Here is a 13,781-nt window from a genome sequence, read left to right on the forward strand (position 1 = left end):
GGTGCCTGGTCTGGCAGTTGCGGCGCTGCTGCTGGTTATGCGAGGGCTAGCGGCCCCTTGCCTGGTGGCACCAGCTCTGACGGTGCTAGAGCTGGCTGCGCCGACATTGTTGACGCGCCGTGGACTATTGACACGGGGACTATTGATACCGCTAGATCCAGTATTGCCTGCTGCCTGGCCGCCGGCCTTGCTAGCGTCCCTGTTGCCGCTGTCTGCTCTGGAAAGGCCGCCGGACATGTGGAACGCTTCAGCACGGCCCACCAAGCGCTTTTGCACTGTGTCCCCGACAGCTTTTTGATACTGTGTGCGCAAGTCCTCGCCATGTGTAGGCACCTGGCCACCCTGAAGGGAGCTGCGTACTTGCGAAGATAGGCTGTGCTTCAGGGCTTGCAGAGCGGAGCTGATGGAAGCAGCTGAGGGCACCGATGGGGTTAACGCCGGAGGCGCATCACCGTCCGCTATGTAACGGGCGGGTCGACTGGACCCAGCGGAACCGCGCAGCTGTTCAAAGTTATCCGACGGCATGTCAATCCCTTCGTCAACTTCGTCCCAATCGACATCTGATCCTGGTCCCCGCGAGGAACCAGGGCCAGAGACGCCGTGCTGCACCAGGCTTTGCCTGGCATGCTTGATTGGCGCGTCGCCGGCCTGCGCTGATATGCCCCGGGAGCTGAGAGCTTCACGTATACTCGTCTCGAGTCCCCCGCTTGACAACGGTTGGACGGATTGCGTGTGACCTTCAGCGGTGTAGCGTTCGCTCTTTATGCTACCCTGTAGATGCTGTTGCTGCTTTTGCAATTGCTGCACTCGAGGCTGCAGTTCGCCAGCTGACCCTGAGGCCAACTCCAAGCTCTCCACACAGGACTGAAGTCGACGATGAAGTTGTTCCACCTTATTCCTTATGCCCTCAGCTGTGCTAAATACAGCTGATTCATCCGCACCATAGCTACGCGGTACCATGGTTTGACTGCCAAGGCCGCAAGGCTCAAGCTTTTAGTATCAACCTAAGTCGCTTCATGGAGAAAAGCTATGAGGGTGCCAAAAAAGGTTTCAAGGTTAAAGCAACCTGTTCCATAGCCTACAAGTACAATGTAAGCAACCCATATTTATTAAATCCCAGATACAAGTTACAGAACAGTAAGGTAAGTCAACCATATTGACATGAAAGAAAACGGCACCAGGGGCAGGACACGACAATGTGCCGTACTTCAAACGTCCTGTAGAGCAGGAATCCAAGGGCAACACCATTGCCCATCATTTCACAAAAACATTTTATCCTAGCGATACCATTACCCTTGGCCAGCAGCGAAAAAGGTTCATAGAGACCGCCTGATCCAGGGCCCCTAGAACCATAACGACCTGAACCGTCGAACGAAGAGGAACTCATCTACCCACACACTAAAAATGTGTCTAAAACAAACGTACTTTCACAGCTATAGGAGTACGCGTGTTTTCATGCATACAGCACTGTGCCGGCGTCAAAGCGAAGGATAAGTAAACGACATCCCAGCATATAAGGTCAGCCCACACCTGCTATCAGTTTTCTTTTACTGGCACTGTGACCTCTGCCCAACCATGCACCAGGACATAGCCACGCCACACATTCAGGACAGCCATGCCAAGTTACGACTTCCTCGAAAGCATAACGTGCCTATCAGTAACATAACCTGCGCCTAGGATAATCAACAAACATTGACACCTGCGCTAGCCAGGATTAACATGGTCCTCAACCACGACGCTGTTAAACGCGCTGCGAAAACATACACCACAGTTGCTGTTAGCACTAAGCAGTATCCAGCGCTGCCACCAACGACACATTGACACGACAATGCGACAACCCTGCATAGTTCCAAATTCATCGCGACATGCAAGTTGGAGCGGTTCATTCACTATTACTTAGTTCTCGTAGGCACCCGGTCCCTGCAGAGCAGCAGGGACACACAACAGCAACACAGGCGCAGTGTGTCAACGTTTATATCGGAGCCATAACGGCTTCAAGTGCGATTGCAATTACGCTCTGGGACACATACATACATACATACATACATACATACATACAACTTGCAAAGGACATACATGTAACTGGGCACATCCAGACACACGTACACGTATCCGTAGGCATGTAGTGTTATCTGCAATCACAACAGTTACCCGATTCCCTAAAGCCCAATCGACAGCTACGAGCAGCAACCCAACCCCGTCACCTACCGGAGTTTGGCTCGTCTTGAACACCATACGAGGTTGGGATCCAAAGCCGTACGCAGGTAGATTCGTCCGTACACTGAGGCTCTGTTTCCCAAAGCTTGTCAAGGTATTGGGCTGCTGCCGATCGTAGTTATTCGGGGAGAAGCTCCCCCGGAGCACATTTGCGTGTTGCGACGTAACGAACCGCGCCGACTCCTTATCGCGGTCGCTACTCCCAAAGCCATACGCCGGCATTGTCCGCGAGAGTGACAAAGTCTGCTTGCCGATCTGCATGCGCATATAAAAGCCCAAAATCATCTTATCAACAGTATAATCGTCGCCTCTCGAGCAGGGAAACTGTCCCGGGGCAGAGTTCGCCCGTGTTCAGGTCGAGCCTAGCTCAATTCTGGCCCAACTCAACTCCCGAGATCCCGCACTGTTGGCGCCCTAAGCCCCGGTTCCATGTTCGAATCCTGTAAAGAACAATAATGACACGTGCTAGTTGCTAATTGTTATGCCGCTTCCCTTGCCTGCACCTTTCCTACACCCCTGCTCCGTAGGCCTCGCGTAGTTGGTGCTGTGAATGTCATCCGCAGTTATTCCTATTCTAATTTTCACAAATAACAATAACAATAATATAATAATATACCAAAAAAAACAAACAAACCACCCAAGCAGGTTCGGCGGCGCAAAGCACCACAAGGCGCTCCTCCTTCACGGGGTGCCTAGGCACCCATCCGGCTCCATCTGCGCTCCCGCCATCATCAGGCGAAGCTACGGCACTAGCAATAGCAGCAGCTCTAGCAGCAGTAGCTGTAGCAGCAGCTCATGCACCCGCACGGCAAGCCGGAATGCGCAGCTACGGAGTCAGTCCGGGGGTTCCCTTGCTGTCCCAACAAAACCCAACAAGCCCAGCACTAACCAGCTCTCCCCAGCCGCACTTAGCCACTGACCACTTACGCTGTTCCATGTCTCGTACTGCCCAGTCGCTGGCATCGTTTTCGATAAAGCTTCGTACCGGTCCCTAGGGATAGAACGTGAAACACGGCACGCGGGGTTAGCAGGAGGTGGTGCGAGGTGATACTTTGTGCCATGAGATGGAAGCACATGATGATGATGATAATGGTAATGATGATGATGATGATGATGATGATGACGATGATGATGATGAAATTGGTAGTAATGATGCACAAAGCAAGGAGTCGAATGTCAACGCTCCAAGGCCAGGGGAGGCAGGGCGGCAGAGGCGTGGGGGGTTGTGATGAGTTAACCTTTCAATAGTTTTGACCCTGAATGTGAGTGGTGAGGACGAGCAAGATAAAGCTAGGAGACACGGAAGTCAAACATCGTGGAGATGTGGATGTAAAGAGAGAGAGAGTGTGTGTGTATATGTGTGTGTGTGTGTTTTCCACCCTAAGTTGTGATACCCTTTGGAGGTGTCACGATGGACCACGTCATCCATATAACCATGTGTACTGGACCAACCAAATGGACTCCGCTTTGCCTTGCTCACCGAGCCTTCACCCCCCATGAATGTAAGAGACACAGACACGCGTCGCTGCACTACGGGTCTTTTGCTTCTGGAAAAGTAAATCTTAGGGACCACACTCCTTGCACCGCCCTCGCCATTTCCTTCTCGCGGTTCCGAAGATCATTACGTCATTACGTTTCCCCCATACACACACGCTGGTCAGCGTCAGACCCGGATCGATATGTCACAGACATACACACATACACATAGGCAGGCGGCTGGCAGAGGTTAAGGCCTGACTTCTGCTCCCAGTTGACCCAGTCGACCCGGGTTCAAATCCGCCTGCCGGCTCCTCGGGTGTTTGAGGAGTGATGAAATGGGAGGTGGCCCCCCATCTTATGGACGGTGTAGGACGTGATAATATCAACTTGCGAGCTGACCAGGAACTAAGTTGATGCGCCGTTGATCCGCTAGATTTGGTTGGATGCTGGTGGTGAGTTGCCGAACCCAACGAATACATTCTGAAGTCGGATGGGGTGACGGATTAGGGTGCCCCTCTAGCAGGGGAGAGCAGGGACTGCCCCGGGAAAGGGGGCCGCTGGCGAAGTTAACCACCCTGTAACAACATACATACACACACACGCACACACATTCCCGTCACCAAGGACACACCGAGTCAGAATCACACAGGCCCAGGGAGGGAGGCAACCCAGGAAGCGAGGGGCTTCTCCGCGCTGCTCGGAAACTCACTTTAGCCGATCTGTCCGAGGCAGGGAGAAGGATGGCGAGTTGGCTTTTGAGCTTGTCACTTGATGTCCCAAGGCCCCAGGCACTTGATATGAGCCGGGGGGTGACCCCATGGTGCCGCGTTGCTGCTCTACATGACGACTGGACAGAAAGAGTTTCTGCGCCTGATCACGTGTGCTGGATCCGAATCGTATTCGCGTGGGGCTCCGGTTTGGTGAGGTGGTTTGGTCGCCCATAGCGGTAATGACCGGCTGGTACACACCAGGTCCGGGTGTCGTGCTAGGGGTCGCCTGCAGGGCGCGGAAATCGGTGAGGACAGATAATGTTTTGGAACGTGAATCATGAAGATAATAACAAAGATGAAGAAAGTAGTTCCAGGATTCAGGTGGATGAAGCAAGCAGTGCCAGCGTGCTTGCCTTCAATCGGGGCGTTTGCGAGAAAGAATAAGCAGCGGCGGTTTCCTTGCGAGCTTCTGCCTGTCGATCCATCGCCCCAGGCAAGTTATATATGTGCCCTGGTCCCTCGCGACATTTGCGGTCGATCTGCGCGGAAGCGTTGAAGTGAAGGGTTCTTAGTAGGCAATTGTAACATCCGTCTGGTTGGCACGTACTATATGCCGTCGATGGTAAAAGCATACCTCGACATGTGTTTGGGACAGGAACAACTTTTCACGATTCTCACGGCTGCCTCCCATAGAAAAAGCTGGTGCATTAGTCTTCTTAGAATCTGCTTGCCGGCCGAACATGCTTCTTCCCCCGGGCCTGCTCCATGGCTGCTTTACAAATGGAGTATCAGAGTCGTGAACTGCCATCCCTAAATGCTATTTTGTGAAGGCCGCGTGGCGTGCTGGCCTCCCCTTCGCGAACAATACGCCGGATACTACTTTCGTTTTGACCAATGCAATCAAAGGAGTGTCGAAGCTTCCTGGAAATATGGAAAAGGTGATTACTCTCGGCGATTACTCAACAGCAAAACAACATTATAATATCATGTGGCGACTTGGTATCTACAGCCTCATGGTCTCATTCAGCACTGAAATTGCCTTAAGGGCATACCACCCACGCGGCCTCTGGGGCGCATCGAAGGTACGAGGGTACGATGTACGGTAGATTACTGCTGCTTGTCTGTTTTGCTTGTTGTTTGAGGTTTTGCAAAGAACGAAGAATACTAGACGGCAGGTTGAAATAAAGATTTTTTGGGACGGCAATGACCTATGTGGAAAGCTGGAAACCAGAAGATGCTTTGTAATTCCGCTGATTTGCAGCATTGCGGCCATGGCATCCAAGGATTTACGCAATTACGCAGTGCACCACTATATGAAACTGTCGTGCAGATCAACCGCCGTCTGTTAGGATGGTCCGATAACGAAGCATATGTCGATTGGCTCTACGTTGTCATCTGCCTGCTGCTGACTTGCATGGCGGGACTCATGAGTGGACTCACACTTGGTCTACTGTCCCTGGATACCGTCGACCTGGAGGTCCTCCTGCGCTCCGGCACGGCGAGGGAGAAGAGATGCGCGCGGAAAATCATGCCCATCATATCTAACAACCATCTACTGCTGGTCACGCTTCTCATGTGCAACGCTGTGGCAATGGAAGCGTTACCGCTTTTCCTTGACAAGTTGGCGGACCCCGTCACTGCGGTCATCGTCTCCGTGACTGCCGTGCTGTTCTTCGGCGAAATCATTCCGCAGTCGGTCTGCAGCAGGTGCAGGGGGTTACTGTGGCATGCCCAAAAACGTAAATCCGCTGTGAAATTAGTCACTAAGGCTGGCGGCGAGGTTAACCATCTTTGCCGAGCAGACCAATGTCCCCTTCCAACCAAAAACATGCTTTTATTTCTCAAGCCCCAACTTCCAAACTGCAATACTAGCACACATACACACAGTTCTCTCCTCTCTCTCTCCCTCTCTCTCTCTCTATTGCTTACCCTTCCACAACCAGCCGCCTTCATCAAGACTCGAAATCCGGTATACAAAACCCTGTACCTCTCCTGTACATTGTACGGCCATTCGTACAGGTACGGCCTCGCCATCGGCGCCAGCTTGGCGCCGCTCGTACGGCTGCTGATGTGGGTATGCAGCCCCGTGGCCTGGCCAATGGGGAAGCTTCTAGATCTGCTCATAGGGCCCGATCATCACACCCTATTCCGCCGCCGCCAGCTCAAGGAACTCGTCAGGTGGGTTTGGTGGCTGAGGGGGCTGGAGGTATGGGTTGGCGTACTACCTATTAAGCGATGATTGATTGGGGCCTGCTGTCAAATATTAGAATGGTTAGATAGTATGAAATAATAATATAAAATATAGTAGTAGGAAAATAGTATTCAAATTGTATTAACTTAATCCAGCCCCTGGCCAGTTTGCAAATAAAGATGTGTATTTATGTGTGTATGTATGTGTGTATGTTATATCATCACCGTCATCACCATCATCACCATCATCACGGTCACCACCACCACCACCACCACCACCATCAGCATCAGCATTATGTAATCCCCCTTTCCTTTCCCTTTCCCCAACAGCATGCATGCCGAGGATGCCGGGATGGGGGGCGCACTAGGCAGGGACGAGATTAAGGTAAGACTCCCGAAGGGAAAGGCGCGGAGGGGGGAGTTGGCGGATTTTGCTTGTCGTACAGCCCGGGGGTTCCGTACGGTATGTAACGGTAACGGTAACGGTCCCGAGCTTTTAAGACTGTAGACATGGTCCCATATTGGCTCTGGGGCTTAGCGCTGCTAAGCAGCAGTAGCAGTAGTAGAAGCAGTAGCGGGAATTTGCTGATTGACGGATTGGCGGCCAGGCGGTGGTGTGAGGGAGGGAGGCGGGGGGGGGGGGAGGGGGGTTTAAAGTGGCGATTGAAGTATGTCGTACCCCCATATTCACATGCAGGATCGTCCAAAGTATTTCCTAGGTTGGCAAGAACCCGCACTTCCCCTTTTTCAGCTCCAAATCAGTACCCACCCCGACTGCTACTGCAACTGCTACTGCTGCTGCTGCTGCTGCTGCTGCTGCTACTGCTGCTACTGCTGCTGCGGGATATACTGGTGGCTGTACTAGTGATGATGGTGATGTTGATGTTGATGGTAATGCTGATGGTGGTGTTGGTCCCCTTCCCCAAGTGCCCCTCCAAGTACCTCCCCACTAACCCCGTACCGGTCGCCTGCCTGCCTGCCTGCCTGCCTGCCCAGGTCATCACCGGCGCTCTGGACCTGACGAGCAAAGTGGCGTTCCGGGCCATGACGCCCCTGGACAAGGTGAGGGAGGGCGGGGTGGGGAGTGGGGCAGGCGGTGAAGTAGCGGGAGGAGTGGGGAGGAGAGGGAGTGGTGCGTGTGTGGGGGGGTGCGAAAGTGTGAGGAGCTGCCGGGAAGCTACCTCCCAATTCCTTGTTGGCATTGCTCCATCATTAATTACTTGTTTGTCACTTCCTTACTTCAATTCATTCAAAGTATTTTCATAATTATTATTTCTATTTTTATTCATTATTATTTCAAAGTTTTTATTCATTATTTCCATTTTTTAGCAATTTACGCCATTTATTTTATTCCCGGCACCAAATTTTTTCTCCTCCCCCTACCTTGCCGGTAGTTAATTTCGTTGTTCGTCTTGCCTACCTCATTTCCCCCTCCCCTGCTCTCCAGGTGTTCATGCTGTCCCATGTCGACCTCCTCGATGAAGTCACGCTCAGGTCCATTCTTCGGAGCGGCCACAGCCGTATTCCCGTACACCGGGCGGGCGACCGGAGGGAGGTGGTTGGGCTCGTACTGGTGAAGGAGCTGTTGCAGTACAGACTGGGCAGCAGTACGGATGTACCGGTGGCCATGCTGCGGATTCGGAGCATACCTAGGTGCGGGTTCTAGAGGGTGGTGGTGGTGTGTGGGGGGAAAGGGGAGAGCATGAGATTTATGTATATATAACCTGTATGCCTGTATATCTGTATATTTATGGCGGATGGTTGGGAAGAAAGGATAGCAGCGGCAGGAGCGCCGTGTATTGCCCTTCGCGCGTTTAAAGTTAGCCTCAACAAGAACTGCTAGGTCGATCATTTTCGCGTCCAACCGACGACGTGTGCCGTGTGCCGGAAAACAGGCTTCCCGCGACCACGCGAATGTACGACATGTTACGGCTCTTCCAGACGGGCCGCTCGCACATGGCCGTACTGACGCAGCCGCCGCGAGGGGAGCTACAGCGGTTGCTACAGCTCGATCCGTCGCTGGGGAGTAAGTTGGGAGGCGGCGGGGGAGTTACGAGCCGCTCGCGAAGCGGACGACGAGGCGGCGGGAAGGGGGAAGGTGCTGCCGGTGGCAGCGACGGCGGCGGCGGCGGCGGCACCGCCGCCGGGCAGGGCGGCACGGCGGCGGCGGTGGCGACCGGCGAGACGACCGTGGGGGCCGCCCCGCTTGACGACGCACGTTCCGTCGCGGCCGAGACAGAGGGTGACGTCGACGGCTTCCTGCCGTACAGCTTGTACGACACGGCTGGCGGTAACATTGAAAATAGCTATCCGCCTAGTGCCCTGGACACGCAGGAGAGTTTTGATTTCGGTGTAGGTGCCGTACCGTACGACGCGCCGACGGCGTCGTTCCGGCATTGGGGCACGCCGCTGGAGACGCCGCGCGGCGAGTACGACGAGGCGAATTCGTCTAACAGGATGGCATCGCCGGCAAGTACGACAGGCGAAGCGGCGGAGCTGTCGCCACAGCAGCCGCGGCAGCCGCAGCCGTCACAGCGTATGAACTCATTGTTTGCGGCTGCACCAGCGGCGGCGGTTATTGTCGCAGAGGCGGCGGAGGCGGAGGCGTCAGCAAGAACTCTTGAAGCTGCTACGTTGACCGGAGGTACGACACCCGGAGGTACGACGACGGCGGCGGCGCCGATGCCGCCGCAGCATGTGCAGCCACTGTCTCCTCTGCTGCCGTTGCATGCTGGCCATCGGGTGAGCCGATTGGGACTTGAGGCCTTGGCGGCGGCATCGACGGCGACGGCGGCGACGGCAACGGCAGCGAGTACGGCGGCGGCGGCGAGCTCAGCTCACGGAAGTGTGGAAACGGCGCTTGATTGTTGTACCGCAGCCACCACTTGGACCATTACCGATGGCGACGGCGCCGCCGCCGCCGCCGCCACCGCCGCCGCCGCCGCGTCAGATTCTGGCCGGTTGCCCGCGGACCATAAAGGGACTGCTAGTTGTGATGCCGGTGGCGGCGAGAGGCAGTGTACGACAGGGCGAGACGGCGCTGATGCCGACGCAGAGTACGACATGGACGAGGTAGAGGAGGGCCGGCCCATTGGCATCATAACCATCGAGGACGTCATCGAGGAGGTGGGCCCACTTGCTTTGGGGGAGTTGGGAGTTGCCGTGATAACAGTCGGCGGCCAGTCATAAGAGGTCGACTAAGACAGTCCACTCTCGAAAGGTTGTTTTATTTTATAGCAACAAAAATATATTATATTTCGCTTATTTTTAGCCCCTTACATATTTCCCTTCTTTTCCTCTGCTCGCTCTGCACTCAAAATTTTAAAATTCAAATTCAAAAAGGAAGTCCCACCCTTTTGTACCCTCCTCGACCTCCAGCTGATTCGCGCCGAGATTGTGGACGAGACCGATCGCTACATCGACAACAACAGGCTCATCAGAGCCAACCAAGCACAGCTAGCCCAATCGCTGCCAGAACATCTTGCGAAGGTGCTGGCGGCCGCAGGTACAGGCAGAAAAGCCGCCGCAGCGGTTGCGGCGGCGGCGGCGGCGGCCGCGGCAGCGGCGGCGGCGTCATTCCACCGCGTCAAATCATCTTCAGACACCGCAGGTACCTCACCTACTCAAACCCAACTACCCCAACCGCGAGAAGTACGACAACACCTCCATCACAACCACCAACACCAACGGCAACGGCACCAGCTGTCTGTTGTAACGAGTGGTAACGATAAATTTATGGGAGGAGGCGGCGGAGGAGGAGGCGGTGCTGGTATGAGTTCGGTTAGGGATCTAAGTCGCGGCAGTAGCAGCGGCCACTGCTCTCAACAGCCGCAGCAGAGCGATGATGCGCTGCGCGTACCCCTACTGCTAGAGGAACAGCAGGAGCAGCAACCGAAGTAGCGTACAACGTGCAAAACAACGCTCCAGCAGAGTATTGGAAACATAACGCAACGCAACGTATTCAGCAATGTCGCTCCTAACCTAGTCCCAGAATCAGATACGTCAGTATCTGACACGTGAAAAATTGGATTTGGATCTGGATTTGGATGGAGCACGTGAAAATTTGGATTTGGATCTGGATTTGGATCTGGAGTGTGCCTATGTAAAGCATCCGCTGTGCGTATTTCAGGGCCATAAACTCATGGACTGGTCTTCGCCAAGCACATGCAAACTTGTGGCTGCTGCAGTACACTGGCCCCTGTCACTGAGGGCAGTAGCATCAGCAGTGGTAGCAGAAGAGCGGTTGTTCTAGCTGCAGCTGTAGCAGCGCCAGCAACGGCAGCCGCGCCGGCTGCAGCTAGAGGCTTCGAAGCTGGGGGGAAGGGAGGCCTCAAATCAGCCGAGGCAGTCCGGAGACCGCGTGGTGGGAGAGGGAGAGGGAGAGGGAGGGGGCTGTAATGTTTTGTGTGTGGGGTGAGCGACAACATGACGGCAGCCACATTCCTCGCCCAACTGATCGACCCACAAAACTCTGTGGTTTACTTCGTGTTGTTTATCTTGCCAATCTCTTTTCCAGTTTTCTATTGTTCTGTTGTTATTGTTGTTTTTTTGTTAGTAGTGTTGTGTCGATTTTATCGAAGCAATGCGTGTGTGTGTGTGTGCGCGTGTGTGCATGTGTGAACGTTACAAGTATCTGACTGGCCAGGGACTGCTGCCCAGCCTCAACGGAAAGACCGCCTAACTTCTCTCCCGCGGACGGGAGAGGGGCGCGAGGGGCCTCTGCTCCCCCCCTAAGCAGCCGAGAGCCTCAGGTCCGCTAGTTCCGCTCTCCCCTCCCCCGGGGGTGGGAGGCGTCGCATGCGCGCACGCTCTCACGAGTCAAGAGGCTCCGTCACGCGAGTTTTCGTTCATTGAGCCTCTGAAACAGGCTACAAGACTCCCCCCCTCTCCCTCCCCGGCCTGATCCGGCTCTTGGGGTGAGGGTTCACTAAGACAGAGGAAACCCGGAAACCCTGTACATACCCTACCGCTCCCTATTAAGGCACGAGCCCCTAACATAAAGCTCGGTATCTCATCCGATCCTGCGTTGCGGGGGAGGGGGAGCGGGTAGGGTTCAAGAAACTCGTGCTAACCACCTATCGAGTGCACGCGATGGGGCCCTGGGCACGGACTAGGCTAGCAGCTATCAGTTCACCGTCGGGGCTAGGGATGCCTTGAGGCAGCACCACACCAGCGGTGCGTGCGTGCGTGTGTATGTATGTGTGTATGTGTGTATGTGCTTACCTGTCTGCTTATGTGTGCATGTTTATCTGTCTGTCGATTAGTACGTGTTGCGCATACTAGGAGTACATACTCGTATTTGGTTCGCCGGCCGGGCAGCGAGGGGGCCGGTAGCTTGGTTAAGGAAACCCAACACGCTCACACTCCGCTTTCCTTTCATCTCCGTACTGTAAATGAAATTTATGATGGAATTCAAAAAAGGGAGAATGGAGGAAAGCAAAAGAAAGTAGCGCTCTGCTGAATTTACAACTCGGTAACGGCGTTTTTGTTGGTGTCATTTGCGACTCTTTATTAAGGTTCATTAGGACGCATCTGGGTGACGGGTGACTCGATTTGGTGTATCCGCGCGCACATCCCCCCATGGCACTTGTCAGGTTCAGGAGCACCATGCTTCTTCGCCATCATCTTCACCTCCGTCAGGTCTTGCGTGTGTCGTGGTGCAATATGTCCTGCAATGTGTCCCTTAATATGGAAGGCCGCTCATGTCCCTTAATATATGGAAGGCCGCATCGTAAGGTGTTCTAAAGTGGGCATGCGTGTAGGTTTGTGTTGTTGTAAATAGTCGCGGGCTGTAGTCGCGATGGCAAGTGGAGGTATGAAAGACCTGGCGGTGTGATAGGAGTTTCCGGTCGTCGTTGCTGGTGATGTGATAGTGCAGCGTTCCATGTCCGATGCTGAAGTGTGAGGAGGTGGAAGGCATGTACGTCGTCTCTGTCCTGTGGTGTTCTATTGATTGCACATGTTCTATAATTAATAATGATCCTCGCTTTTGTGCGCATGTATCGCGAGGCCGACAAATTACAATTACCTGTGAGGCTGCGGTAACTCGCAAAATGTCGTATGGAGGCCTTAACCAGGTCGCGTCCCAGCACAACTCTGCGCGCTTGCCGACGGTGCCCATGGGGACATTGTCTAGGGGAGTCAAGGAATGCGAGCGAAAACGTGCTGGGCAATAGTAGTAATGTGCTCGAGGGCTAACGTAGCTTAAAAGTGAGCAATTTCTTACAATCCGTACGTCTGATAAAAGTTGTGTAAAGTGGGCCCAATGGCAAGTGAAATTAAGGAAATTTCTTAACTTTTCCAGAGAACTTTAGGAACTTTCCCAGCCGCTGGCCAATGGAAAGACCCTCTCAGTGTTTCGGAAAGTGGCTCATGTGGCTCCGGCTCCATATTTCGCAAAATATGGGTGGCTCCATATGGCAGACCTAAACCCCGATTCGACGTCAGGAGCCAAGCGGCTCCATAGAAATTCTGAGAGCTTCACGCAGCAGTAGCCACCCTCCAGGAACATCCATCCTTCGGCGCCTGGTCCGTAGGGGACGGCTGGAGGCCGCAGGACTGATGTACACGCACTTGACCGACCGACCCGCACACCCGCTGGGGTTGGTAGGACTGTGACTTTACGGTACGCAAAACCGAGTAGTGTCAAAGTTGTATTTTGTACTGAAGAACTGGAAAACATGTTCAACCTTAAACGAGTGCGTGTAATGCGATCTTCGGACATTCATTCAAAAAATTCAGAAGGTGGCTCTTAAGGAAAACCCTCCAGTAGCCAAGTGCCTCATACAAAAATAAATATCTCAAAATAATGTCCGAATCACTGGCGGTAACTACAACTCACAGTTTCCTGTGAGGCTGCGACAACTTCAACAGAGCGCCGATAGCCTAGACTCCATAATTTAAATTCCAGCATGGGCAGAAGACCCAATCCAGCCATTCAAGGCGTCTTTTCAACGACTATTCAAACACTACGTCAAGATGTTGCATGCTAATGCCCAACGGCTTAGCCTTGGCAATCGTCCTGTAAGTTCTCCTAACATTTTATTACGTTACCATCTTTAAAGATGCAATAGATAAAATAAAAAACTTGGCGGGCGTGTCGTGGACGAGCGCCAGCCGCACACCACTGTGGGCCTTACATTGCCAAGCATCTGCTTAGAAGAGGACGGCGCATGCGTTGCCATC

The 13,781-nt window shown here is 53.8% G+C and overlaps 2 protein-coding genes across 2 annotated transcripts; one reads left to right on the forward strand and one right to left on the reverse strand.

The window, feature by feature from the left end:
• Positions 1–1,111: 1,111 nt before the first annotated feature.
• On the reverse strand, positions 1,112–5,208 carry VOLCADRAFT_120390 (uncharacterized protein). Its single transcript, XM_002946930.1, has 6 exons — positions 5,041–5,208; positions 4,820–4,945; positions 4,406–4,692; positions 3,145–3,208; positions 2,209–2,472; positions 1,112–1,920 (listed from the first exon to the last, which is right to left on the reverse strand). The coding sequence occupies exons 1-6, from the start codon at positions 5,146–5,148 to the stop codon at positions 1,897–1,899; spliced, it is 873 nt and encodes a 290-aa protein (XP_002946976.1). The 5' UTR covers positions 5,149–5,208; the 3' UTR covers positions 1,112–1,896.
• A 382-nt stretch (positions 5,209–5,590) lies between these two features.
• On the forward strand, positions 5,591–10,311 carry VOLCADRAFT_103216 (uncharacterized protein; the record flags this gene model as incomplete). The annotated part of the gene is made up of 11 exons (XM_002946743.1): positions 5,591–6,113; positions 6,426–6,584; positions 6,927–6,981; positions 7,593–7,658; positions 8,044–8,249; positions 8,492–8,622; positions 8,836–9,255; positions 9,291–9,338; positions 9,547–9,722; positions 9,975–10,085; positions 10,207–10,311. The coding sequence occupies exons 1-11, from the start codon at positions 5,617–5,619 to the stop codon at positions 10,309–10,311; spliced, it is 1,974 nt and encodes a 657-aa protein (XP_002946789.1). The 5' UTR covers positions 5,591–5,616.
• Between the last annotated feature and the right edge of the window lie 3,470 nt (positions 10,312–13,781).

The sequence above is a fragment of the Volvox carteri genome (assembly GCF_000143455.1).
Source record: "Volvox carteri f. nagariensis unplaced genomic scaffold VOLCAscaffold_4, whole genome shotgun sequence".
NCBI lineage: Eukaryota > Viridiplantae > Chlorophyta > Chlorophyceae > Chlamydomonadales > Volvocaceae > Volvox > Volvox carteri.